A 26,588-nucleotide genomic window follows, 5' to 3' on the forward strand; every position below is an offset into this window, starting at 1 on the left:
GCATCATATCACTACAGATCACTGGGTGCTAGCGATCATTGCACAGGGTTACCATCTAAACTTACTAACTCTTCCTGCGGACTCTCCGCCTCTACAAGCGTGGACACTTACCGACCACTCTGTTCTTCTAGAGCAGGAGGTATCTCTTCTCCTCCAGTCCAACGCTATAGAACCTGTTCCTCTTTCCCAACAAGGACTGGGGTTCTATTCCAGGTACTTTCTGATCCCAAAAAAGTCAGGAGGTCTTGACCAATCCTGGACTTGCAGGCCCTCAACAAGTACCTTCACAGAGAAAAGTTCAAGATGGTAACCCTGGGCTCGCTTCTACCTCTGCTACAAAGAGAGGACTGGCTCTGCTCTCTAGACCTCAAGGACGCTTATACCCACATTGCGATAACTCAGTCTCATCGCAAATACCTCCGATTTCTAGTAGGCCAAAACCACTATCAATACAGAGTGCTCCCATTTGGTCTAGCATCCGCACCGCGAGTTTTCACCAAATGTCTCTTAGTGGTTGCAGCGTTCCTCAGGAAGGAAGGCGTCCATGTATACCCCTACTTGGCTGACTGGTTGATCAGGGCCCCAACCCAGCAAATCGCTCGGTCCTCCCTGACAATTCAAACTCTAATTTCTCAAGGGTTTCTAGTCAACTACGAGAAATCCTACTTAGTCCCATCTCAAACCTTATCCTTCATTGGAGCAGACTTGGACACCTTACAGGAAAAAGCCTTCCTTCCTCATCGTGTCCAAACCCTTGTGGCCCTAGCTTGCCAATTGCAGTCTCAACCCACAGCAACAGCTCGCCAATTTCTCATTCTGTTGGGATACATGGCCTCTTCAGTTTATGTGACTCCAATGGCCCGTCTAGCCATGAGAGTCATGCAGTGGACTCTGAAATCACAATGGATACAAGCTTCACAGCCTCTGTCGACCGTTGTTCGCATCACCCATGCACTCCGTCTGTCTCTTGCCTGGTGGACAAATTGATCCAACCTCCTCCAAGGCTTGCCCTTTCATCCACCAGATCCTCAAATAATTCTCACCACCGACGCCTCCAACGTCGGCTGGGGAGCCCATGTAAACAATTTACAAACTCAAGGATTCTGGTCTCTAAAGGAAACCAAACACCAGATAAATTTCCTGGAGCTTCGGGCAATCCGATACGCTCTCCGGGCTTTTCAAGATTGCCTATCAAATCACGTAATCTTGATTCAGACGGACAATCAGGTGGCCATGTGGTACATCAACAAGCAGGGAGGCACAGGCTCCTTCCTTCTCTGTCAGGAAACTGCACAGATTTGGGCAGAAGCCCTCTCCCGTTCGATGTACCTCAGGGCCACCTACTTGCCGGGGGCAGAAAATGTCTTGGCAGACCGGCTAAGCCGTGTCTTCCAACCACACGAATGGTCACTCAATCCCTTGGTAGCGACCTCTCTTTTCCGGCAATGGGGTTATCCACACATAGACCTCTTTGCGTCCCCTCAGAACCACAAAGTGGCCAATTACTGCTCTCTCATTCGGACTCAGCACTCTCGGCCCAGGGATGCATTCTCCCTCCCGTGGTCAACAGGTCTGCTTTATGCATTCCCTCCACTTCCTCTTCTGTCGGACTCTTGTGAAGCTACGTCAGGACAAGGGAACCATGATCCTGATCGCACCTCACTGGCCACGCCAAGTGTGGATTCCCATACTCCAGGATCTCTCCATCCGCAGGCACATTCCCTTGGGAAATGACCCGCATCTGATCACTCAAAACGACGGATGCCTCCTCCATCCCAATCTCCAAGCCTTGTCCCTGACGGCATGGATGTTGAAAGGTTAGTCCTTCAACCACTTAACTTATCGTATTCAGTTTCTCGTGTCCTCATCGCTTCACGAAAGCCTTCCACAAGAAAATCTTACTCCTATAAATGGAAAAGGTACACATCATGGTGCACTTCTCAGTCCCTTGATCCCCTTTCCTGTCCAATTCCTAAATTTTTGGACTACCTTTGGCATTTGTCAGAATCTGGTCTAAAGACCTCTTCCATTAGAATGCATGTCAGTGCGGTAGCCGCCTTCCATAAAGGTATCGGGGGTGTACCTATTTCAGTACAACCCCTTGTAACACGCTTTCTCAAAGGCTTGCTCCATTTGAAGCCATCTTTACGTCCTCCGGCCCCATCTTGGGACCTTAATCTGGTTCTTGGTCGCCTTATGAAACCACCCTTCGAACCTCTTCACTCCTGTGACCTTAAATATCTCACATGGAAAGTGATATTTCTTCTGGCTATCACTTCAGCTCGCAGGGTTAGTGAGTTACAGGCCCTAGTTACCTATCCGCCTTACACTAAACTCCTGCAGGACCGGGCAGTACTCAGCACTCACCCTAAATTCTTACCTAAGGTAGTTTCGGAGTTTCATATTAATCAATCGATCATACTACCTATTTTCTTTCCCAGGCCCCACTCCAACTCCGGGGAACAGACTCTGCATACCCTCGACTGTAAACGTGCTCTAGCTTTTTATCTAGACCGTACAGTGGCCCACAGGAAGAGCACTCAATTATTCATCTCTTTCCATCCTAACAAATTAGGACAACCTGTGGGTAAGCAGGCTCTTTCCTCCTGGTTGGCGGACTGCATATCTTTCTGCTATCAGCAAGCTGGCATTCCCTTTCAAGACCGTGTTAAGGCACACTCTGTGAGGGCCATGGCGACTTCAGTAGCTAACCTTCGATCGGTGCCGCTTCCTGACATCTGCAGGGCTGCTACCTGGAGTTCTCTCCATACATTTGCAGCCCACTACTGTTTGGACAAAGCTGGAAGACAGGATTCCATCTTCGGCCAATCTGTCTTGCGTAACCTTTTTCCAACATGACGTACCAACACCCTTCCGCCTACCCGGTGGGGTGCGGATGTTCTCTACCAAATTTCACCCCAGTTGTTGTGCCTGTTGCACACCGTTGGTTACTTTTGGTGCATGTTCGGACATCCTCAGCTCGGTACTCACCCATTTGTGAGGACAACCATCCTGCTTGTCCTGTAAGAAAGCAAATGTTGCTTACCTGATGTAACAGGTGTTCTCACAGGACAGCTGGATGTTAGTCCTCACAAAACCCGCCCGCCACCCCGCGGTGTTGGGTTCGTTTTCTTATTTTATTTTTTCGGCACTGCCTGTAGCTTTGAAACAAGACTGAAGGGGGACCCCTGCTGGCTGCAGGGTTGGTGCCGTGCTGGGCATGCCCAGTAGGGGCCAGTCAAAGTTCCAGAAACTTTGACAGAAGTTTTTCCGTGGTTGGGCTCCATCCTCGATGTCACCCATTTGTGAGGACTATCATCCTGCTGTCCTGTGAGAACACCTGTTACATCAGGTAAGCAACATTTGCTTTATTTCCTAGGACTGTTTTCCAGTACATTTCTCTTATAAATCTCTTTTCAAGTCATGGTTCTGTAATTTAAGGGTTTGCATTCTCTCATTTTTTAGTGATATTTTAGTGATATTTCCTATAACATTACCATCAGAAGTCCAGGGGGCTGTGACATCCACATCCCCTACCTGAATATCTGACTAATCTATTCAATGGTCAGTTAAGTACCTTCACACTAAGGGGTCTGATGATGTTTTCAATTTCATTCTGTGTTTCCTGGGATGGTGGCTCATGATACAGAGCTGCATTATCCTCCCCCTTTTTTTCTCCTACAGTTCACTTAATGGCAGCATGCTCAAATCTGTCTCTTGTGTGTGGAGGGGTTTCAAAAATATACAATTCAAAACAGCTGTTGAATAGAATAATACACATTTTTTTAAAATGTCCTAAATATTGATAAAATATTTCAGAACAGCAGACATCAGTTAACACCCACTAATTAAACTAATAAGGGTTTTTAAAATCTCCCACTCTCCATACCTGGGGCTACACATACACACAGAGACACAAATAAAATATGCTCCCTCTGTCTCACACACATGTATGCTTGGTGAGAGACAGAGGGAGCTTGAGTGTGTGTGAACGTGAGTATGAGTGTGTGTGAAAGCAACAGACACACGTGTTTCCTCTGTTTCTCTCTCACACATGCATGCTTTCTCTGTATCTCTTACACACAATTCCTGTCTCACCAATGCGCGCGCACACACACACACACGCTTCATCCCCACCCCTGCACACAGGTACCCTCTCACACAATCGCACCCACAGGCACCCTGTCATATATACACACAGGTGCACACACACACTCACTGTTCTATACACCCCCTGTCTCATACACACACACTCACACAGCTTCATACATACACACCCCCTCATGCACACACACACACACACACACTCATATACACACACACTGGCACTTACTCTCAAAGGGCCAATCTCTCACTTCTTCAGCCGGCTTCTACTTTTGCCGCCGGCCCCAAGCGATGCCAGCAGTAACGCTGGCCTCTTCTTCTGCCACTGGCTCTGGGAAATGGCAGTGGTGCCGCTGGCTTCTTCCACGGGACCTCACGTTTGCTAGTGGAAACCCTGCCAGCATGTCACAGCAATGCGCCACTGCAGGACCTTCCTGCTGGTGGCAATAGCAATCATCTCCCCCTGTTGTCACCGGGGTGCTCCGTCCCTCTCGCCCCCCCCCCCCCCCCTTAGTATGCCTCCGCTGGCTACATTTGTTTTGTTGAACTGTATATGATAGCAAAGTTGTTTTGTTTGTTACTTTACACAAATAAAGAGGTTTATTAACAATTTTGCAAAAATCCATCCTGAAATCTGTCCTCTGGCTACCCCTCACTGCTCAGTACCACAGGTGCTAAACCTCATGTTTTGGGGTGGACCACCCTTGGCATTTCTGTCTCCTCAGCTGGAGAGGGGAGCTGGCACTTCTAACATCCTGTTCTAAAGCTGTTCGCCTGGGAGAGGAGGCAGCAGCAAGAGTTGGTTAGAAGCACTGGCAGTGACCACTAGCTCTGTTCACCACAGGGGGCAGAGTTTTGAAAGGAGAGGGGGAAATTGGAAGGAGACAGAGAGAAAGGGAAGAATGAAAGGGGAGGGTGTTGAAAGGTGCAGGAGAGCAGAGGGTGGATGGAATGTGATGGAGAAGGATGAAAGGGGAGAGAGGATGGAATGAATGGAAGGTGGAGGAAGGAGGGGATAGGGGAAAGGAAAGAGGAGGAGGGTTGAAAAGTGATGGAGGGAATGGATGGAAGGTAAGGAGAGGGGAAGGAAGGTGAGGGGGTTGAAAGGTGATGGAGAGGAGATGAAGGATGGAAGGGGAGCTAGTAGAGGAGGGGATGATGGAAGATGGTAGGAAGAAGATAGGAAAGGGGAAATAAGAGGAAAAGAAGGGAAGTAAGAAAGTGAAGAAGTATAAGTTGAGGGAGGGGAGAGGGGTGCATGGAAGGTATGAGGGTTATGGGAGGATGGAAGGCAGGGGAGGGGAGAGGGAGGATGATTTGGCAGAAGAGGGGTGTTTCAGAGAGCAAGAATTGAATAGCGGCAGTTGTTGAAGGAACCCAGATAGCTGGAGATGATTAAGGGAGCAACCCAACCAGAGAGAGATGGAAGGCTGAGAGGGGAAATAGTGGAGAAAGTTGGTGAGGAGGAAAGAAGGAATGAAATCTAGCCATGAGTTTATAATGAGACAGAGAGAGAGAAAATGGGAAAAAAATGAGACAGGGAAAGATAAATGTCAGAAAGTGATGTAGGGTAGGAACTGAAAATGGAAAAAAGACCCTGAAAAAGAGTTAGGAGACAAACAGAGAATCAGAAAAAAGAGATGAGGAACATTATATAGAGATTCTGATTTCTTGGGGTCTCCATTACAGTTTTTGTTTGCATGAGTCTTTTTCAAGTCATGGTCGCTTACTCTGTACTTGTTGAAGGTCTGTCTGTGGATGACATCGTGGTGTAAAGGCACCCACGCCTCCCTCCTGCTGCTTAGCAAGGTAGAGATTACTAATCAGTTGGGTAGAAATGAAGGGTAACACTTTTGTCAATTATGAATAGTAGTGTTATGCATTAAAATATATATATAAAAAAAAATTATCAGTCTCCCAATTTGTGGTGTCATGTACAGGGTGAGAAAGGTGCCAAATTGCCTGGCTATAGCTTTGATTTTCATTGGGGAAAAAACTCCAGGACAAAATTGCAGCAAAAGTTTGACAAATTTCTCTAAAAGTAATTAAATGGAATTTGCCCGCCCTCAGACGCTATCAGGTTTGCTCCTCCTAGAAAAATAAAAGGAATTGCATGCACTGGGCTCATAGTTCAGTCACGCAACATGACGTAAATCATTAACAAAGGAGTTCTCATTTCATTTGCTGCACTTTTGAGTTTCAGCAGACTGGAGTCATTTTTTTTTTGGCTTCATTCATTTACGTTTTATTGTTTTAAGGGGTGGACTGAACATGCACGCAATCCACGTACACAAGTTGTCAAGGAATAAAACGATTTACACTCAATCCCTCCACCCCAAAAATATCCTTTGGCAGGCATATTTTTCTAACCCGTCTTCTCTGCAGCTATATAATGCGACCTATGAGCTTTCTCAGTAATGAGGCAGGAAGCAGCCTCCGGCATTCTGGGAGTTGCGTGTGAAGGGAGCTGAGAAACCCAAGAAATCATCCCAATTTCGTTTACAATAAAGTGAAAGAAAGCCAAGGTTAGCACATTAATTCTTTTCCCTCCTACTTCTTGAAAAAAAGAGTAGGGGAAAGAAGGGCTGGGCTAAATCCTAATCCTGGCTGCTGCTACACGACGGTTGGAAGTCTAGAAGCAAACATGGAGAAAACTAGATTGCAGTTTATTGAAGAACTAGAAAAATTAATGCTTACAGCTAAGGATAAAGCTCCAGGAGATCTGCTGTTTACCTATAAGGGAGTGCTGTACCCCAGTATTTTCTGTAGCCCCGAGACTTTCCAAAAACTGGAAAATTTTGAAGCCAGAAAAGATGATCTAATGCTGATAGCTTACCCAAAATGTGGTAAGTATGCAGCCTAAATTGCTAAAAAAAAAATAAGAAATTTACTAAACTAGTTTAAAAGGATCATGTTTAAAAGAATGCAAATGAAAGCTTATTAAATTATCAATGACTTGACTGATTAATTTATTGCCTCAGAAGTTTTAATGTGGGTTCCCACATAAATGCACTGTTTGAAATCTGTCTCTTGTGAATGTAGTTTGAACTTTCAGAAGTGCTGCAGGCTGGATTAGGTGGTGTCATAGGCGAGTACTTGTGGAGATTTTACTTTGAAAGCCCTTTGAATGCTTTTGAACGCATATTTTGCACCTCCTTCGGTTTGACAGTAAGCCTGCAAGTTCCCTGCAGGACTTTGAAAATTACTCTTGTAGTTTATCTCCTTCAGTACCATTTCATATAAAAGAGATAATAGTACAGTGATTGAGCGTACAAGCCATGGAAAATGACAGCCAGTGAGTTAGGATTTGGAGTGAGGTAATGTAAACTTCTTCTTCTGCGACCGCCGCGATTGCCTCTTCGCCGCGATTGACTGCAGCCCAGGCCTGCGCAGCCGGCGCTGAAGCCCATCGGGGCAAGGCCCAACTTAAAATAAAGCACTCACCACCGGGGCTCCAGCGACGGCCACGCGGCTCACCCCGATCGTCCCTCAGCTCCGCCCACCCAGGAGAAGCAGCCTACCAGCGAGCACAGACACGTCAGCAGCAGAGGTAAGCGGGGGATTTAAATCCCTGCCGCTCCTCCCGGCGTCCTCTTCTTCTGCGACCGCCGCGATTGCCTCTTCGCCGCGATTGACTGCAGCCCAGGCCTGCGCAGCCGGCGCTGAAACCCATCGGGGCAAGGCCCAACTTAAAATAAAGCACTCACCACCGGGGCTCCAGCGACGGCCACGCGGCTCACCCGATCGTCCCTCAGCTCCGCCCACCCAGGAGAAGCAGCCTACCAGCGAGCACAGACACGTCAGCAGCAGAGGTAAGCGGGGGATTTAAATCCCTGCCGCTCCTCCCGGCGTCCTCTTCTTCTGCGACCGCCGCGATTGCCTCTTCGCCGCGATTGCAGCCCAGGCCTGCGCAGCCGGCGCTGAAGCCCATCGGGGCAAGGCCCAACTTAAAATAAAGCACTCACCACCGGGGCTCCAGCGACGGCCACGCGGCTCACCCGATCGTCCCTCAGCTCCGCCCACCCAGGAGAAGCAGCCTACCAGCGAGCACAGACACGTCAGCAGCAGAGGTAAGCGGGGGATTTAAATCCCTGCCGCTCATCCTGGCGTCGCGCGCCGAAGGAGCGCGACAAAGGGGCCTGCCCCTTTGTCTCGCCCCTTAGTTGCAGCCCCGAAGGAGCCCCGATCCCTACCCCCCGGAATGACCACAGACAAACCTCTGCTTAATTAACGCTTCCCATTAACGGATTTCGCAGCCCTGTTTGCAACACTCCGCCTTCCAATAAAAAGAAAAAAGAAAAGGAACAAACAGTCCCGCTTCCTGCTGATACTTCAGAATTCTTACAGCCTCTCCTCTCTCCCAAACTAACTCTCATCCATCTCATTATAGACAGCATCTACTCCCAGCTTGAGCTACTAAGATTTTTTCTCCCTGGCTTCTCTTTCAATAACTCCCAGAAGGAATGCAAAACCAATACATCCCTATCAGACACCACCGTCTCCTTCACAACATGTCACCTGTGCAAGAACTACCAATTAGAAATCCCAGATCTCTCATTCCAATCATGATCACTCCTCTAACACAGTTCCTAGGGCTAACTATGCTCTCAGTAACACTGGTCAATGCACAATCTCTGACAAAAAAGACGCATATCCTCAATGACTATCTCTTGGACTGTAACCCTGATATCTGCGCCATTACAGAAACTTGGCTAAAAAACTCAGACATTGCTCTAATTAACCAACTACCCACTCACAAATACGATTTCTTCTCAATCCCCAGACACAAAAAAAGAGGGGGTGGCCTGCTCCTAGCCACAAAGAAAGAATTCAGACTAACACTTCATCCTATCAAGTTAAAATCTACAATTGAACTTGGATTTTTTTAATCGAATCACTTTCAAATTCTACTAGTCTACGCTCCCCCAGGAATCCTGGAAGCAGACTCCTCACCCCTTATAGAAACCATCGTGAAACACATCAACACAGATTTTCCTACCATAATTTTGGGAGATTTTAACTTACACTTTGATGCCTCTCCACACTCATCCAATTGTGAAGCATTCCTCACCGCCCTTAACGCTATGGGATTCACCCAGATTATCAACAATCCAACTCACAGAGCAGGACACACATTGGATCTTATTTTCATTAATGCTAATTTCCTCTGCTCTATTGATCCTACATGTACCCCCATTCCCTGGTCAGACCATTTCCTGATAACTACAACCCTATCCACCAAGATACAATCTTCCACTGATCAACACCTCTCCACCATTTACTTCAGGAAATCTTGTGCTTCAGAAATTCTCAGCGAGCAGCTCACCAAGGAACTCACAAACCTAGACACATCTAACCCCAATTCAGCTGTGCTATCCTGGCATAAGATCACGGAAAGGGTAGCAAACAATCTTTGCCCATCAACCTCGAAATTAATCAACCCAGCAAAAAAAGGTAAACAACCTTGGTTCACCAGCGAACTCAAACGGATAAAACAAGATCTACGCCACAAAGAAAACAGATGGCGCAAAGTCCCTTCACCGTCTACTCTTTCATCATACAAAGGAACTTTACATTTTTACAGATCATCCATCCTAAAATCAAAAAAACAATACTACGCTAATAAAATCCATGACCTACAATATGATGCAAAGGCTTTATTTTCATATGTATCACAAATCACAAAGCCAATTCCTCCATCAATACCAGATGATCATGCTCAATCCAAGGCAAATGAGTTAGCCCTGTTCTTTCAGCAGAAAATTTCAAACACTATAGCACTTCTTCCAACTAAGACCAACCCTCCTGATTCAAGCTCCTCCAACCACATACTCAAGGATACTAAATTCGACAACTTTGAATTAACTTCCACTAAAGAAATCGAAACCATTTTAAAAAGGCAGAAACCATCCAGCCACCCAACAGATAACATACCCTCCAAATTATTGCTACTCATCCCAGACACAATCTCAAAACCTCTGACTAACATCATAAATTGCTGCCTAACTCAAGGTCTGTACCCAGATAGCCTAAAAAATGCTTCCCTTAAACCCCTCTTGAAAAAACACAATTTAGACCCTAGCATTCTTGCTAATTTCCGTCCAATCTCTAATCTTCCATTCCTAGCCAAATTACAGAAAAAGTAGTCAATACCCAGCTATCAGATTACTTAGAAGAACACAATATTCTTTCCCCTTCCCAATATGGTTTCCGCAAATCACGCAATACAGAAACCCTGCTCATCTCACTAACAGACCATATTATTATGGGAATGGACAAAGGACACTCATTTCTTCTAATCCTTCTAGACATTTCAGCAGCCTTCGACACGGTCAACCACACCATCCTCCTGGATCGTTTATCTGATATTGGCATAACTGGCTCAGTCTTCAGCTGGTTCAAGTCCTTCCTTGATAACAGAAGCTTCAGGGTCAGGATCAACAACAAAGAATCACCATCGACAAATTCTTCTCTTGGCGTGCCTCAAGGATCCTCCCTTTCTCCCACCCTTTTCAATATTTACCTCCTCCCCCTTTGTCATCTGTTAACAAGTCTCAATCTCATCCATTACATCTATGCTGACGATGTTCAGATTCTGCTCCCCATTACAGAATCCATTACTAAAGCTCTCTCACTTTGGAAAACTTGCCTTCAATCTATAAACAATCTCCTCAATAATCTAAATTTGGTCCTCAACTCCGCTAAGACTGAATTACTATTTATCTCTTCCAACCCAGACATCCATCCTCCACAAACCCATCACAGTCTCCAACTCACCCATACTCAAGTAAGAGATCTGGGAGTAATTCTAGACAACCGCCTTAATCTAAAGACTATGATCAATTCGACTACCAAAGATTGTTTCCACAGACTACAGGTGTTGAGAAGACTCAAACCTCTCCTATATCTCCACGACTTTAGAACTGTTCTGCAATCCCTAATATTTTCAAAAATAGATTATTGCAGCGCTCTTCTCACTGGCCTACCCAGCTCAACCACCAAACCTCTTCAAATGATACAGAATGCTGCTGCCAGAATTTTAACCAGTACCAACCGAAGAGATCATATTACACCAATTCTCCGAAACCTTCACTGGTTACCAGTCTACTACAGAGTCCTTCACAAATCTCTCACCCTGATACACAAGTCCATCCATAACTATTTTCATCTTGACCTTGAATTTCCCCTCAAACTCCATACATCCAACAGACCGATTAGAGAAATCCACAAAGGAGAGTTACAACCCCCTCCAACCAAAACCATTCGCCTAGTTTCGACCAGGGTCCGAGCCTTTTCTCTAGCAGGTCCAAACATTTGGAATAGCCTTCCTGCAGAACTCAGGTTGGAATCATGCCTACTAACTTTTAAAAAAAAACTTAAGACTTGGCTGTTCCGACTAGCCTTCTTGGATCCTTCAGACACACAATAATCTACCATCCTACTCACGAGCCATGGAACCATGCCTTCTTTGTGAGATGCCTCTTATCCAATACCTCCGCAATTAAACTATCTTATGACTTTTGATTTTAAGTTATGGCCCTACTCGGGCCTTTTTTACTCTATTTACTTCCAAGCTGTAAAGCCTCCAAGTTTATAGTCCTTGTTCAATGTAACTTTCTTGCTCTCTTTCTGATTATAACTTATTGTTCCGTTTTTTGTTACAAGTTTCTATCCCTCGTTCGATGTAAACCGATCTGATATGGTATTCAACCATGAAGCTCGGTATAGAAAAATGTGAAATAAATAAACTGCAAAAGGATGAGGTTTTAGAAGAGCTTGGTATGCAGCACGTGAGAGGCAGAGGAGACAGTGAATGGAAGTTGATTCCTCCAAAATGAAACAAAGAGAAAGGGTGAATGAAAGAAGGAACTTAGACTTGGATTTTCAGGAGCAAGAAAGAATACATAAGTGCACCAATTTTCTGAGAAAGGAGTGAGGGCATGGGGTGCAGAGTAAGTAAAACTGATGTAGAAGGAGATTGGAAGCCAGACAAGTTGAAAGATGTATGAGAAGAGCAAAAAAGAAAAGAAAGATAAGTTGAGCAGCAAAACGTTGAATCCTCTATAGGAGATGAGATAGGAAATCAGCAAGGAGAGCATTACATTAATCAAGACACAAGATTTCATGAAAACGTATCAAAATGAAGTCACTGGAGAAAGGCAAGTTAAAGTAGTAGGTATTATACAGTTGCAATAGCAAGTATCTATGGGGCTGATTTACTGAAGTGCAAACTGTTTACTGCATGGAAAACCACTATGGTTTTTGTTAAACTCAATACGGCAGTTTAGCAAATCCCGCTGTAGTTTTCTGTGATTGTTTTAGGATGTCAGGTATAATTGAAGTTTTCATTACCTTGATTGTTTTAATATGATTTCTGTAATGTTTTGGTGTGTACAGTGACTGTGCTTTTGATAATTATGTATGTTATTTTATTGTTATCCATTCTGGACAAGATCCTTAGAGGTAGTGGAATACAAGAATTTAAATAAAGATCAGCAAACAAAGCACTACTAACTATTCCTTCAGTCAAAACAGCAAGACTAACCCAAGTAAGGGAAAGGGCCCTATCCTTAGCAGGACCCATAATATGGAACGCCATGCCTTTAAAAATCAGATTGCAAAGGGACATCAAAACATTCGGAAAAAGTTTTAAAACATGGCTATTTAAACAAGCGTACCACAAAGAGAACGGAGAGTAGAATCCAGGGAAGTGTAGGAGGCGGTCAATAGAGCACCCACACACATCACCTTATTCAAGATGTGTGTATTTTATTTTATATTTTTAGTTTCAACACCAAAGGATGAGATATAATTATTAATTCATTTTTACAGCTGATACGGATAAGAATGGACATGATTTATCACACCCACCAATCAGTATTTATTATGAAACTATGTTACCATATTTTGATAGCGCCTGTTTAGTTGATAGAATATAATATATTTGAGCAACATTAATTTATGCGCCTTATTGTGAACCGTTGTGACGGCATCTAGCTTAACGACAGTATAGAAAAGATTTTAAATAAATAAAGAGGGAAATATTTTTGTTTTGGCCAGGACTTTGGGCTTTCCAGGTTGTGGCAACACACTAGAGTGGTTCCACATCCTGGGGCCACCATGTTTTAAAGCACCTGCCCAGCCCCAGAACGACCCCAAAACCCCAAGAAAAGAAAGCCATGGTGGGTTGGGGGGGGGCCCTCAATACCACCAGTGGAGTAAAATTAAAAAGTATAATTAAATGCCCCTCATGCCACACCCCACCAGAAGAAAACAGGGATACAGTTAAACTAGAGAGTTTCCAGGGGGGTGAGATAGAGTAGGAGGGGGGCTGAGGGCTATATTTGTAAAGGGCCAATGTTTTTTTTTCTGCAGGTTGGGCCTAAAGGAAACTGAAAAATTATAATTATTTTTACTCTGCTTGAGATACGGGGGAGGAGAGGTCCTACTAGACTCCCACAGATTTGTTTACTTGGAGCTTGGTGAAGATTCTGAGCATGGGAGGGCCCTTTAGGTGGTGACCCTGGGAGCATCAGAATGTGCATTAGCATTGTGGTGTTCTTGGAGGAGGAAGGGGGGAGTTATCTACACCTCCTGAGCTGTAGCTAACCTCCTGGGAGCAGTGCAGCACGTTACTAATTTGCATGGAAATAAGCTGCTTTGCATGTATTTGCATGTTAAGCTGCTCATTTCCATACTTGCGTTGGGCCTAATTTATGGAGTCTGAAATCACGCGCCCATATATGTGATCTGTGTGGGTGCACATATATGTGCATATGTGCTCACAAGCACACATTCGCAAGAATTTTAAATCATGCTTGTATAGAATTTAAAATGCACCAAGCACATGTATGTGTGCTCCTAATTTTAAGTGGTTACATGAGCAAACTTAATGCATGTACCTTCCTTAGGACTTTGTCAGCTTTAACACTCGCATATAAATGGATTTTAGTTCAAATATTTGTATTAAATCGAAATGATATACATCAGATGCTGGTTGGCTCTGACTAGCCCCAAAACACACAAATTGAAACTTTTTTCTTTTCAAACCCACAGAAAAGCCCAAACCCCACCATCATATCCCTCCCCAGAGAGTTTCCCATTCCCTCCCAAATTGTCCTTCATATTAAACCCTAGAGTGATGTCCAGTCATCAAAGAGTATCCTTCCAGTAACTCTTGACTCCTACTCAGTCCAAAATGTTTAACACCAGTCTCTATGTGGTAGGTTGTAGGTATCAAACCCAGACTTTAAAAAGCACTGCGCACCACCTTGTAATGTCAGTCTTTCCTTCACAAGGACACATCCGATGAATGGAAATCCTCTACATCATCAAGGAGGTTGGATCTTTGTTAAGCCAACCCTGTAATATTGACTTTTTCACTAACGCAAGCACTTTTCGGACCCACAATCTAGTATACATATCCCGAAATGGGTTGTGCAATAATCCATCCAAAAAAAAAAAAAAGAATTTTAGGATCATTTTGCACTTCCAGTCCCAATACCGCACCTAAATATCCAATCTTTTTTTGCCAAGATATAGCAAATTTTGGACAGGCCCAAAATTGATGACCCAAGGTGCCCACACTCCTAGTACACTTTACCCAAAACGCTGCTGGACTTAATTTAGTTAAATGAGCACATTTTTGAGAAAAATAGGCTTGCAGGAGAAATTAATACTGTGTTTCCCGTAAAGGAACATTATCCATTACCAACCGTATCTTAATGAAGCTACTGGCATATTGAGAGGCGGTTAAGTCCACACCAAGTTCCAATTTCCAAGCTTGCAAAAAGTTGTCATAATTGGGGAAACTCTTCCATTCTTAATAATTTAGCATATAGTGCAGTAATCATATGATGAGACAGGTCTTCAAAATCGAAAATTTCCAAAAGTGACACCCTATTGTACTTTTGCAATTCATCAATAGGTAATCGATTAACATAGTGCCGAACCTGCAAGGAAGTGCCATCTAGGTCAAACTCTTATTGCACTTCCGCAAATGATTTCATTCGACTGTGTTAATTCAATAAGGGCTGGATTTTCAAAAGGTTACGCGTGCTGGGCCTATTTTAAAAAGGCCCGGCGACGTGCATAAAGCCCCAGGACGCGTGTAAGTCCCGGGGCTTGCAAAAAGAGGCGGGGCCGGAGGCCTTTGACACAGCGGCCATTTGCTGCTGTGTCAGAGATCGCGTGCCAGCAGTCGGCCGGCACGCGCAACTTATTCAGCCCCAGGGCTGAAGTAAGTTTTGAAATAAAAAAAAAAAAAAAGAAGTCATCAAAGGTAGGGAGGAAAGGGCGGGGGAGGTAAGGGAAGGTGGGGTGGGGGTAGGGAAGTTCCCTCTGAGGCGAGGGAGGGAACAGGGGAAGGCAGCGCGGCTTGGAGTGGGCTCAGCGTGCACAATTGTGCACCCCCTTGTGCGCGCCGACCCAGGATTTTATAACATGTGCGCGCCTGAATCAAAAGATAATTCATGTGAGCTTGTGAGTTATGTGCTTGGGAAACATGAGTATATCTCCTTTCCATGGGATGCAACACCCACCGGCCCGTACTGGACCTCAAGTCGGTCAATCGATACTTAAGGGTCCCGAGGTTTCGCATGGAAACTCTGCGTTCCGTCAAGACTGCAGTCCAGCCGGGAGAGTTCCTCACGGCATTGGACCTGTCAGAAGCCTACCTGCATATCCCGATCCATCCGGATCATCAGCGCTACCTACGTTTCAAGGTTCTAGGGCGCCACTTCCAGTTTCGGGCTCTGCCCTTCGGGTTGGCCACGTCACCACGCACCTTCACCAAGGTGGTCGTAGTGGTAGCAGCGGCACTCAGACGGGAAGGAATTTTGGTCCATCCCTACCTAGACGACTGGCTGATCAGGGCGAAATCTCGAGAGGAGAGCATGCGGACAACCGACAGAGTGATCGCCCTTCTGGAAAGTTTGGGCTGGGTAATCAACCTCAGCAAGAGCTGCCTGCAGCCCTCCCAGTCCCTGGAATACCTGGGAGTACAGTTCGACACCCGGGTGGACACAGTCAGTCTCACTGCCAAGAGAAAGTTGAAACTTCAGCAGTGCATCCAGTATTTGATGGGAGCCAGTCAGCCCATAGCTTGGGATTATCTGCAGGTTCTCGGTCTCATGGCATCCACCCTGGAAGTGGTACCTTGGGCGAGGGCCTATATGAGGCCTCTACAACACTCCCTGCTCTCCCGCTGGAGCCCCCGTCTACGGAACTATTCCACGCACCTTCATCTTCCAGCGACAGTGCGGACCCAGTTGCGGTGGTGGTTGCAGTCCAACCACATGAGCAGGGGGTCGAAGATGTCCTCACCCACATGGACCTTGCTCACCACAGACGCCAGCCTGAGCGGATGGGGAGCGCACTGCGAAGAACTCACCGCACAAGGGCAGTGGAACAAAGAAGAGTCAGCGTGGAACATCAACCGTCTAGAGGCCCGGGCAGTCCGATTGGCATGCCTTCGATTTGCTCACAGACTGAAGAACAGAGCAGTCAGAGTGATGTCCGACAACGCCACCACGGTGGCATACATCAACCATCAGGGCGGAACCAGAAGCCGTCAAGTATCTCTGGAGATCGCCCCACTGATGGCTTGGGCAGAGGCGAATCTGCAAGACATCTCCGCCGTCCACATTGCCGGGAAGGACAATACTACGGCAGACTTCCTCAGCAGAGAAAGCCTAATTCCGGGAGAGTGGCAGCTGTCACCCACAGCCTTCCAGATGATTGTGGATCACTGGGGGATTCCGGACATGGATTTACTGGCGGACAAGTCCAATGCTCAAGTACCCAGATACTTCAGTCGCAGGCGCGACCCGTTCTCACCCGGAATTGATGCCCTGGTTCAGCCATGGCCTCCAGGGACTCTGCTATACGCCTTTCCTCCGTAGCCTCTGCTGGGCGCCATCATCCACAAGATTCGGAAACACCGGGGCCTAGTTCTTCTAGTGGCACCAGACTGGCCAAGAAGACCCTGGTACGCGGACATGAGAAGACTACTGGCAGGGGAGCCTCTTCCCCTGCCTCCTCTCCGGGACCTTCTACATCAAGGTCCCATCCTTCATGAGGATCCAGCTCAATTCTCTCTTACGGGCTGGCCATTGAGAGGGCTAGACTAAAGAAAAGAGGTTACTCGGAGCCCGTGATAGATACACTCCTCCGAGCGCGCAGGTTTTCCACATCCCTCACCTACGTCAGGATCTGGAGAGTATTCGAAGCATGGTGCGACACTCATGGCACCAATCCACATGCGGCCACAAATCCCTATTGTGTTGGATTTCCTGCAAGATGGCCTTCAGAAGGGTCTCTCCCTCAGCTCCATCAAGGTTCAGGTGGCTGCGCTGTCTTGCTACGGTCCCAAGAGGGATGGCAAGACCATCGCCAAGCACCCAGATGTTTCTCGCTTCCTGCAAGGAGTCAAGCATATTCGTCCGCCGCTAAAGTGGCCTGTGCCCTTATGGAACCTCAATCTTGTTTTGGATTTCCTCGCGGGATCTACCTTCAAACCCCTTAGGGGACTGACTCTCCGTTCCCTCACCTTGAAGATGGTGTTCCTATTGGCGGTATGTTCAGCACGCCGCATCTCAGAGCTACAAGCACTGTCCTGCCGTGATCCCTTTCTCAAAATCACTCCTGAGGCTATCCATCTTCGTACGGTTCCCTCCTTTCTACCTAAAGTGGTTTCACAGTTTCATCTTAACCAAACTATATTTTTGCCTACCACGGCAGGTTTGAAGAAATCTGAAGAAGGGCGTTTATTACGCCATCTCGACATTGGCAGATTGCTGCCCAGATATCTGGCAGTAACACAAGAACTGCGAAGAACGGACCATCTGTTCGTCCTGCACAGCGGGAGGAAGCAAGGTGAAGCGGCCTCGCGGCCCACCATCGCCCGCTGGATTAAAGAAGTTATCAGAGCAGCTAATGTAGAGGCTGGGAAGTCTCCGCCTCTACACGTCAAGGCTCATTCTACCAGAGCACAAGCGGCATCTTGGGCTGAATCCAGGATGCTGTCGCCTGCGGAAATCTGTAAAGCGGCGACGTGGTCCTCCCTCCATACCTTTTCCAGGTTCTACCGTCTGGATGTCCAGGCCAGGGAGGACTCAGCTTTTGCGAGGGCGGTACTACATGGGCCTCAGGCAGCCTCCCGCCCAGGCTGGGAGTAAAGCTTTTGTACATCCCATTTGTTCTGAGTCCATCTGGCTACACGCCAAGAAATGTTGAGATTACTACCTGATAATCTCCTTTTCCTTAGTGTAGACAGATGGACTCAGCATCCCGCCCAGCTGCCTGTGTACATGGGTTTCACCGATTCAAGGTAAGCCATGTCCTCTGTTTCCATAAAGAGCGTACACTCTACCAGGTGTCAACGCCTTCCGGTTGGAAATGCTGGCGGTCTCCAGCTACTATCAATCGGTCAGGGGAATCCTGTTTCACTTTTCACTGAGCATCAGTACACACATCCATAACAGCTTTTGCAAGGAAGATTACTAAGTTGCTACGCTTCCTGTGGGGATATATATACCCCGTGCTGACGTCAGATCCGTCTCCAACTGCTAGCACGCGGATACTATCCCATTTGTTCTGAGTCCATCTGTCTACACTAAGGAAAAGGAGATTATCAGGTAGTAATCTCAACATTTAAAACCAAAAACAAATAAAAGTGGAATAAAAGTTAAAAATAGAACATGAAGGTAAAGGATAAAAAACAAAAAATATTAATGATAATAAAAAAACAAAGGATCAATTATATTAAAATATAAGAATAAATTGTTGGATCTGTATAGATACAACCAAATTAAAAACACCAAGTTGCCCACACCAGAAGTGAACAAATGTAAAACAAAGTTATTCATAAAAAGACATTTAAGTCAGTATCACAACTGAGACCAAATGGAGATACAGTGTTAAAATAAAAAATAAATTTTTGTTCACATCTTAATAACAGTACCATTGCTTTAATGTACCCTTGTTCCCTCCACCCCCTCCACTCCTTTTCCCTCCTCGCTCCCTCCCTCCTTCCCTACTCCCCCTGCACCTGCATTTAATTGTACATAAGTGCACATGCCTCCTTTATACTGTAAATAAGTTCATATGCTAAGTTCATAAGTGCACACGCCTCCTTAACATTGTTTATGCATATCTAAACTTAACATGGATAATCAAATCCCATTTCGTTCAACAAAGTTGTATCTCTGCTCGTTGATTCTCTCTCCTTGTACTTTCGTATATTATCCAGTATCGTATATTATCCAGTTAGCCCTCTATCCTCGTTCATTGTAATTTCCTTTCTCAGTTACTTGTGAACCGACATGATGTGTCCTACGAATGCCGGTATATAAAAAGTGTTAAATAAATAAATAAATATTGTCAAAATTGCCACCTCCTAGCATTCATATGTACTTTTTTGATAATGCAGAATCTGTACTGTTCAAATGTGTGACCCATTTCAATTGAATGTGAGACCAATGGTTTTCCATCACTGCGCCTGTTAATGGCACTTTTGTGTTCTATGACTCTCTTGTTAAATTGTCTTGTTTTTCCTACATATATCAGATCGCATGGACAAATGGCGATGTAGACAACACCTGAGGTTTTACATGTAGTGGAATCCATTAATTTAAAAACCTTTTCATTTCCTCCAATCTGCAAGGACTGGGGGTCTTACATTTACAGAGCAAACGCTACACCTGCCACAGGGTTTGTGTCCTAGTGGGTGTGTAGTTTGGTAAAGCAGAAGGGGACAGGAATTATTTCAAATTCTTGTCCCGTTTATTGGCCACCTTGACATCTTTGCCTTTAAATGCTGGGAGTAACTGGAGTACATGCCTGTGTTTTCTAATTATTTTAGTGATGATATGGGATAATCCTGTAAACGTTAGTGGAAAAATTATTTTGTCTTTCTTCATAGGTTTAGCTTGAGGCTTTAGCAATTTGGAGCGTTCTTATGACTGCGCTCTTGAAAAGCCATTGTCAATGCATGCTCTTGGATATCCTCGTTGTAGAAATCTGTTTTTCATTTCTACAGATCTCTTCATGAATGTACTTTTGTCTGTACACAATCTCTTGAGATGGAGAAATTGACTGTATGGTAGATTGCGTAAAAAGGATTTGTTATGACAACTATTAAATGTTAACAGTTTATTTGTATCAGTAGGTTTTCTGTATATGTCAGTCTCAAATCCATCAGGGGTGTTTTTGATTAAGATATCTAAAAAAGCAATTTCCTGAGTGTCATATTGTATTTTGAATTTTAAATTATCATGTGGAGAATTTAACCAATCATTGAATTCCAAGAGTGCATTGACATTGCCTTTAGAAAAACATCGTCAATGTATCGTTTCCATAGTGCAATGTTATTTTCATATTTATGATGTGTCAGGAAGATCTTTTCAAAATTGGCAACGTACAGATTTGCGACAGAAGGGGTCATGGTGGACCCCATAGCCACATCCTTAATTTGTGGATAGAATTTCTGATCAAAACTAAAAAACTTTTTTGTTAAGGCAATGGTGGCCAATTCAATGATTAATTGGTTCAGAATGCGCGTACTTGTATTCCTGCCAAAAATCGTTTGTTCTATGATCTCTATTGCACTGTTTTGAGGAATGTTAGTGTACAGTGAGTCTACGTCCAAGGTAACCAAGATGATGTCATTATTGTCAAATGTTGTGTTCATGAGAATATTGATCACATGGGCTGAGTCTCTAATGTATGACGGCATACTGGGGACATGCGGACGCATGAAAGTATCTATGAATGTGGATAATGGTTCTAAAAGTGAACCATTAGCTGATTGGTCTGCCTGGTGGATCTGTTATGGATTTATGTATTTTTGGTAAAGTGTATAATACTGGCATAACCGGATGTTCAACCTTAAGGAAAGATATTTCTTTTTTTGTCAGATAATTAGATGTTTCAGCTATATTCAAAATGGAATCTATCTCTTGTTTTATCTTCTTCGTTGGATCATCGTCAAGTCTGTTAATCTCAGCTGTATAGTCAGACCTATTCATAACTACTACTGCACCGCCTTTATCTGCTGACTTAATAACTATTGTTTCATCTTTGCTCAGACTATTGATGGCATTTCTTTCGCGTAAACTAATATTGTGTTTATATTTGAAATTCTCCTCCTTTTCTGTAACTGGATGGCGCGGGCCATCCAGTGGACGGCGCGGGCCATCCAGTGGACGGCCGGTGCCATCTTTAAAAATGGCGCTGGCCGTCCAGTGCTCCTACCATGTGACAGGGGCCGGCCAATGGCATGAATATCCTGTCACATGGTAAGGGCAAAGGGCCATCGGCGCCATTTTTATTAGTGGCAGCCGACGGCCCGAGAGTGGGAGATCGCTCCCGGCGCCCCCACTGGACCACCAGGTGATTTTAAAACGTTTGGGGGGGTTTGGGAGGGTGGGGGAAGGTAAGGGATTTGTTTTAAAGGGTCGGGGTGGGTTTAGGAGTTGTTTTGGTGTGCCGGTTTTCCCACCCTCCCCCCAAATACTCCCGTTAGTGGACACAACCCGATTAACGATTTTTCACGATAAATCGGGGGGATTTCTATTGTATCGCACTCTTTAATGATTTTTGACGATTTAAAAAATATCGGACGATATTTTAAATCGTCAAAAAAATGATTCACATCCCTAGTTGTAATACACCCTGCCTCTCCCTCTCCCCCTCACTGGCATCGTGTCCCATTTCTTTTCTTGTGCATCTGGTTTTGATAAGTCCTTTTTCCAAAATTTTCCTAGCTGAAAAACTTGGTAGACTGGTTTTTGCTGGATGGGAACATCATGAACTGTGCTAAATAGGGGTGCTGAAGGATCAACATTGTCTCCATTGTCACTACGTATATGCTTAGCCCCTCTATCAATATTTGGACTAGTGTACTGTCTATCGACATGTTTTTCACCATTGATGTTTTTATCCTTATTTTGCAAGTGATTCGGGGCAACATAATTATTCTTGTTGTTAGATCTATTATTGAATTTGTTGTTGTATTTGTCCTGTCTTTGCCAAGGGTATACTGTGTTATTTTTATGGTCGTTTTCATCTCTTTTGAATTTGTCATATTTAATGTTTTTGAGATCCTTGGTAAATTTTTCCAAATTAACCTTATAGTCCTCATATATAAGGTCGAAACAAAGGTCCTTCTCTTTCAGAAACTGTAGTTGTTGATCTAATTCCGCTTTCAATTTCTCTTCCCTTTCTTTGGCTGTTTTTATAATTAGTATCATGAGGTCCAGCGAGCATTTATTAAGAATAGCCTCCCAACTGTTCATAAAGGTGTTATCTTCTTGATACATGCTCGGGGCTGCTTAATCCTCAAACCTCTTGGAATTCTCTTATATCTGCAATAGTCCAGACCACTTCTTACTAACCCTTTGTTGAGATTAATGGCATCTTCCTATTTCTTCAAAAAGTCATCAAATGTCTCATTGTCTTTGAAGAACGGTTCAGATGGCAGTAAATGATTAAGTACGCCGTCGTCATAACTGAGTATGTCCTTCCAAGGTGAGAAGGACATTTCCGGTAGGAGGGATGGACCCAAGAAACAAATCGGAAGCCGATCCAAATTGTTGATAAGCGAAGAAACACAAGCTGATCGGTATAAAGCAGTCTTTATTGGAATAAGGCCGACTCTTGCCAAGTTTTGCTCCCACAGGAGCTGCCTCAGGGGCTGTTGAGGGCAAAAAATACATATATCTCAACACTTAAATTAAAATACACATACATATGTCACATAAATAGGTGTAAATAAAACCAAAAAGATAAAACAAATATGTACTCAAATTGCTGACAACAATGACACAATTGTACATATATAGTGAATCAATAAACATATAATGTGCACATATATTGAAGACATGCATGATTGCATAGGCGGATGGTATTATTACGTAAGAAAATCATGTATGAGTGTGGGAAGAAGTGTGAATGGGTTTGTATGTGTATTATCCTAGATACAAAGGACTAAGACTTAAACTAATTAGTAAATAATAAAGGAGTGGAATACATGTACGTGCAGTGCACAATTGACACTAGCGCGCAGTGAAAGGTGATGGTCAGAAAACAAATTTAAAATACCTATTGTTGGTCAGTGTCTTCAATCTTAAAGGATAAATAGGCAAATCAACAAAATCATATAATCCAGGCTGAGCAACCCATGGTTGTCAGTGGGTTCGAGAACCAACGCCGGTAAAATTGAGCGTCAGCTGTCAAACCCGCTGACAGCCACCGCTTCTGTCAAAAAGGAGGCGCTAGGGTCACGCTACTGTCCCTAGTGCCTCCTTTTACTGCAGGCCCTCATTTAAATACTTGATCGTGCGCCCAGGAGAGTGGCCTAGGCGCGTGTCGGGAGAGCGGGTGCTCGCCTTGGAGCACCGGTTCTCCCACGGTTTTTACTGTATAGGCTCGTGAGATAGTTGTAATGTGGGCCAAGCAAACTGCAGAGTGTGCAACTTTAACCACGGCAGCCCCAGGACCACAGGGTAGATAGCTTTATCCAGCACAAGCAAGAATATGGTCTCAACATGAAGAGAGCCGATGCGGAGCTGAATGGGTACCGTGGAGTGTGTGACTTTGCCTGGTAGAGGTTCGCCATGAATGGAGGACAGTAATAAGGGTACCGGGGAGTGAATGGTGGGGATTCGGAGATGTTCCACAAGATGTCTCAGGATGAAGTTCCCACTGGCCCCAGAGTCCACCAGAGCAAGTGTATGAAATTCTTGGGCCTTGTTGGAGATGGAGAAGAGAAGATCCGTATGTGGTCCTTCGATCTGGGTTGTCGAATACGGAGTGAAAAGGGGCAAGAATGTCCGACAGATCACGAAGAACTGGGTCAGCTCGCTCCCAGAGAGGTGACGCCCAGGCCAGGGCCTTACTGTCTAAGAGTAACAGGATGTTCGTTGTTTTGGCAATCACATCTGGAAAATTCGCGGGTTGTAGGAAAATGTGCATATTACACTGATTCAGGAAACCCCTGCACATGAGAAGGTCTCCTGAGAAACGTGGGGGTGCTGGCAAGGGCACTATAGGCTGGAGGAGTGGCATGTGAGGAGCAGGATTAGGTTTGGCAGATGTCGATGACTGCAGCCAGAGTTTCTAAGAACTTTCGTTGTTCAGAAATTCGTTGCACCAGGCCAGGGATGGCCTGGAGAACCGAGACCTCTGCCGGGTCCATGGACTTGGCAATCTGTTAGGTTTTGTGGGTTAGTGGGCCCTTGGCCTGAGGTGAGAGGTAGTACCGCCCACAGGGAGGAGCCCCGTTGAGCCTCACCGTCAGGAGGCGAGGGCAGAGCTATAGGTAGCACAGCCCAGCGAATAGGAAGAGAGTGGGAGGCTGGGCTGTGGGAGAAAAGAGCCAGTAAGGATCCCCTTGGTAGTAGAGTGCAGAACAGACCCTGAGGAGCAGGGAGTGCAGAGAAAGCGACCCCGTAGCGGAGCCACAGAGAAAGAGTCTTGCACAGGAGGAATGACATAGGTTACCCGAGACAAGGGGAACCCAGGGGTCTCTGGCAATGCAAGGGAACACTACTCCAAGGAGCTGTGAAGTGTGGTACAGTCTTGGAGTGTAAGTGGAACGCTACCCCGAGGAGTGGGGTGCAAGATGTAGTGGCAGGAACAAGGTGTTGGCCCGAGGAGTGGGAGAACGCCAAGCAATCACAGTTCACAAGTGCAGAACCGAGGAACGGGAGGCGCGGCTGGTCCCTAGCGATGGCAGTGGCCCGCGGAGCGGGATACACCAGCGCTGGTTCTCCAAGAGGCAGGGTAGCACAGTAATGGTCCGCAGAGCGGGTTACACTGTAGTGGAGGTTCATGGGCAGCGTAGTTCGGCAGTGGTCCGTGAAGCGGGGTACACCGAAGTAGAGGCTCACGAGCAGAGTAGTTCCTGAAGCTATCCCCGAGGAGCGGGAGAAGGTAGCCAGCATCCGAGGCGCAGGGCCCTCCAAGGAGTGGATAGCCAGAGACTAGAGGAGGGCCCCCAAGGAGCGGGTACCTGAGAGTATCTCACGCCACGGGAAGCAGGAAGCAGGAACCAACGTCCGTAGAGAGCGCAGCAGGATTCAGCAAGGAGGGGACTCGTTGCCAAGTCGATTAGAACCAGGCCTTGATGGTGTTTAAGAGTCCAGGGCTAATGATGTCATCAAGGGGAAGGGGAGATGCCCCTGAGGTTCCCGCCCTGGTGTCCTTAAAGGAGGGCCATGGAGCGCGAACGCGCCTAGGAAGGCACGGGAGAGACATGGCGGTCGGCGGCGTCCTCACCACCCTGGGGAGACCTGAAACAGAGCCATGAGAGTCGGAGACGGCTAGCCACAGCCACGAGTCTTCCCAGAGGAGAGAGGGCAGTGAGGCATGAATTAATTAATAGCGGTCATAGCCGACAGTCATAACACTTATCTGGCTACCTTAACCACCCCAGAACATTCTCGGAACACTCCCATCAAAATTTTGTCCTAATGAGTTATCCGGCTAAAATTTAAACAGAACTATTCAAAAGTTGGCATTTAGCCAGATTTCACATGCGTTATCTGCTAAATGCTGTTGAGTATGGACCTCTGTATGTGTTATTTCCTTTCCCTGACCTAAGTACACCCACAGGAATCCTTTCTTCTTATCTGGGTAAAAGTACACATGTTGTTCAACCCCATGCATATTTTTACCTGGCAAAGGGATGAACCTAAAAATAGCCAAGCTGGGTCAGACCAATGGTCCATCTAGCCCAGTATCTTATCTCCAAAAGTAGCCCCAGAATCACTAGTACCAGCCAACAGATGAAAACCAAAGTTCATCTAAGCTCTCCCTGTAGATATATTAAAGGCTAGGATGGCAAAGTCCCGGCCTGCTGTCATTAGCATGGAGGTGGGTCAGTCTCCCTTCCCATATGACCCTATTGATGTTTGAGGGATGTGCCCTCTGTTGTAGGAAGGAGGTGTCCGAGATGGGGGAAGGGAAATAGGGAATTGTTGGTTTGTTGGTTTCTTTCTGCCCCCTTTCTTTCCCTTCCCTTCCCTTGCTTGCCCCCCTTTGCCCAGGGATCCTTGTAAGTGCTTCTGTTCAAGCTGGGGGCTGAGCAGCCTCTGGTTGGATAACCTCCTGCAGGGATTGTAGAGCTGGGGTGGGCAGGGTTTTCCTTGCATTTTTAAGTAGTGAGGAGGGAATCTCCCACACCATTTTTCTTCCTCCTCTTTGCTCACAGTGGCTGATCTCAGGGTGTAGAAACTTACCTTGTTCCAGGGATGACCAGAACTCGTGGAGTTAAGACATCAACAGGTGTTTAAGCAAAGGCAGGATCAGAAGCAACAGCAGACATAGTGATGTTTGGGCGAGAAGAGGTGCTGGGTCTGATGGAGTTGGGTAGGGGTCTGGCAGAGAGCTCAGTTCCCAAAGTGATGGTCATTGAAAACCAGGAGGATGAGGAGTTGGTCACTGCCCAGTGTGGGTCAGGCAGGGGAAGCAAAGATTCAAGG

At 45.7% G+C, this 26,588-nt stretch overlaps 1 protein-coding gene across 1 annotated transcript in view; it reads left to right on the plus strand.

Annotated features, from left to right (window-relative positions):
* Positions 1 to 6,637: 6,637 nt before the first annotated feature.
* The window catches only part of LOC115087341 (sulfotransferase 6B1-like), a 124,434-nt gene continuing 104,483 nt past the window's right edge, over positions 6,638 to 26,588 (plus strand). The window contains exon 1 of the mRNA XM_029594438.1: positions 6,638 to 6,950. Within this exon, the coding sequence (XP_029450298.1) occupies positions 6,749 to 6,950 (202 nt within the window). The 5' untranslated portion in view covers positions 6,638 to 6,748. The remainder of the gene's footprint in view (positions 6,951 to 26,588) is intronic.

The sequence above is a fragment of the Rhinatrema bivittatum genome, chromosome 3 (genome assembly GCF_901001135.1).
Source record: "Rhinatrema bivittatum chromosome 3, aRhiBiv1.1, whole genome shotgun sequence".
NCBI classification, from domain to species: domain Eukaryota; kingdom Metazoa; phylum Chordata; class Amphibia; order Gymnophiona; family Rhinatrematidae; genus Rhinatrema; species Rhinatrema bivittatum.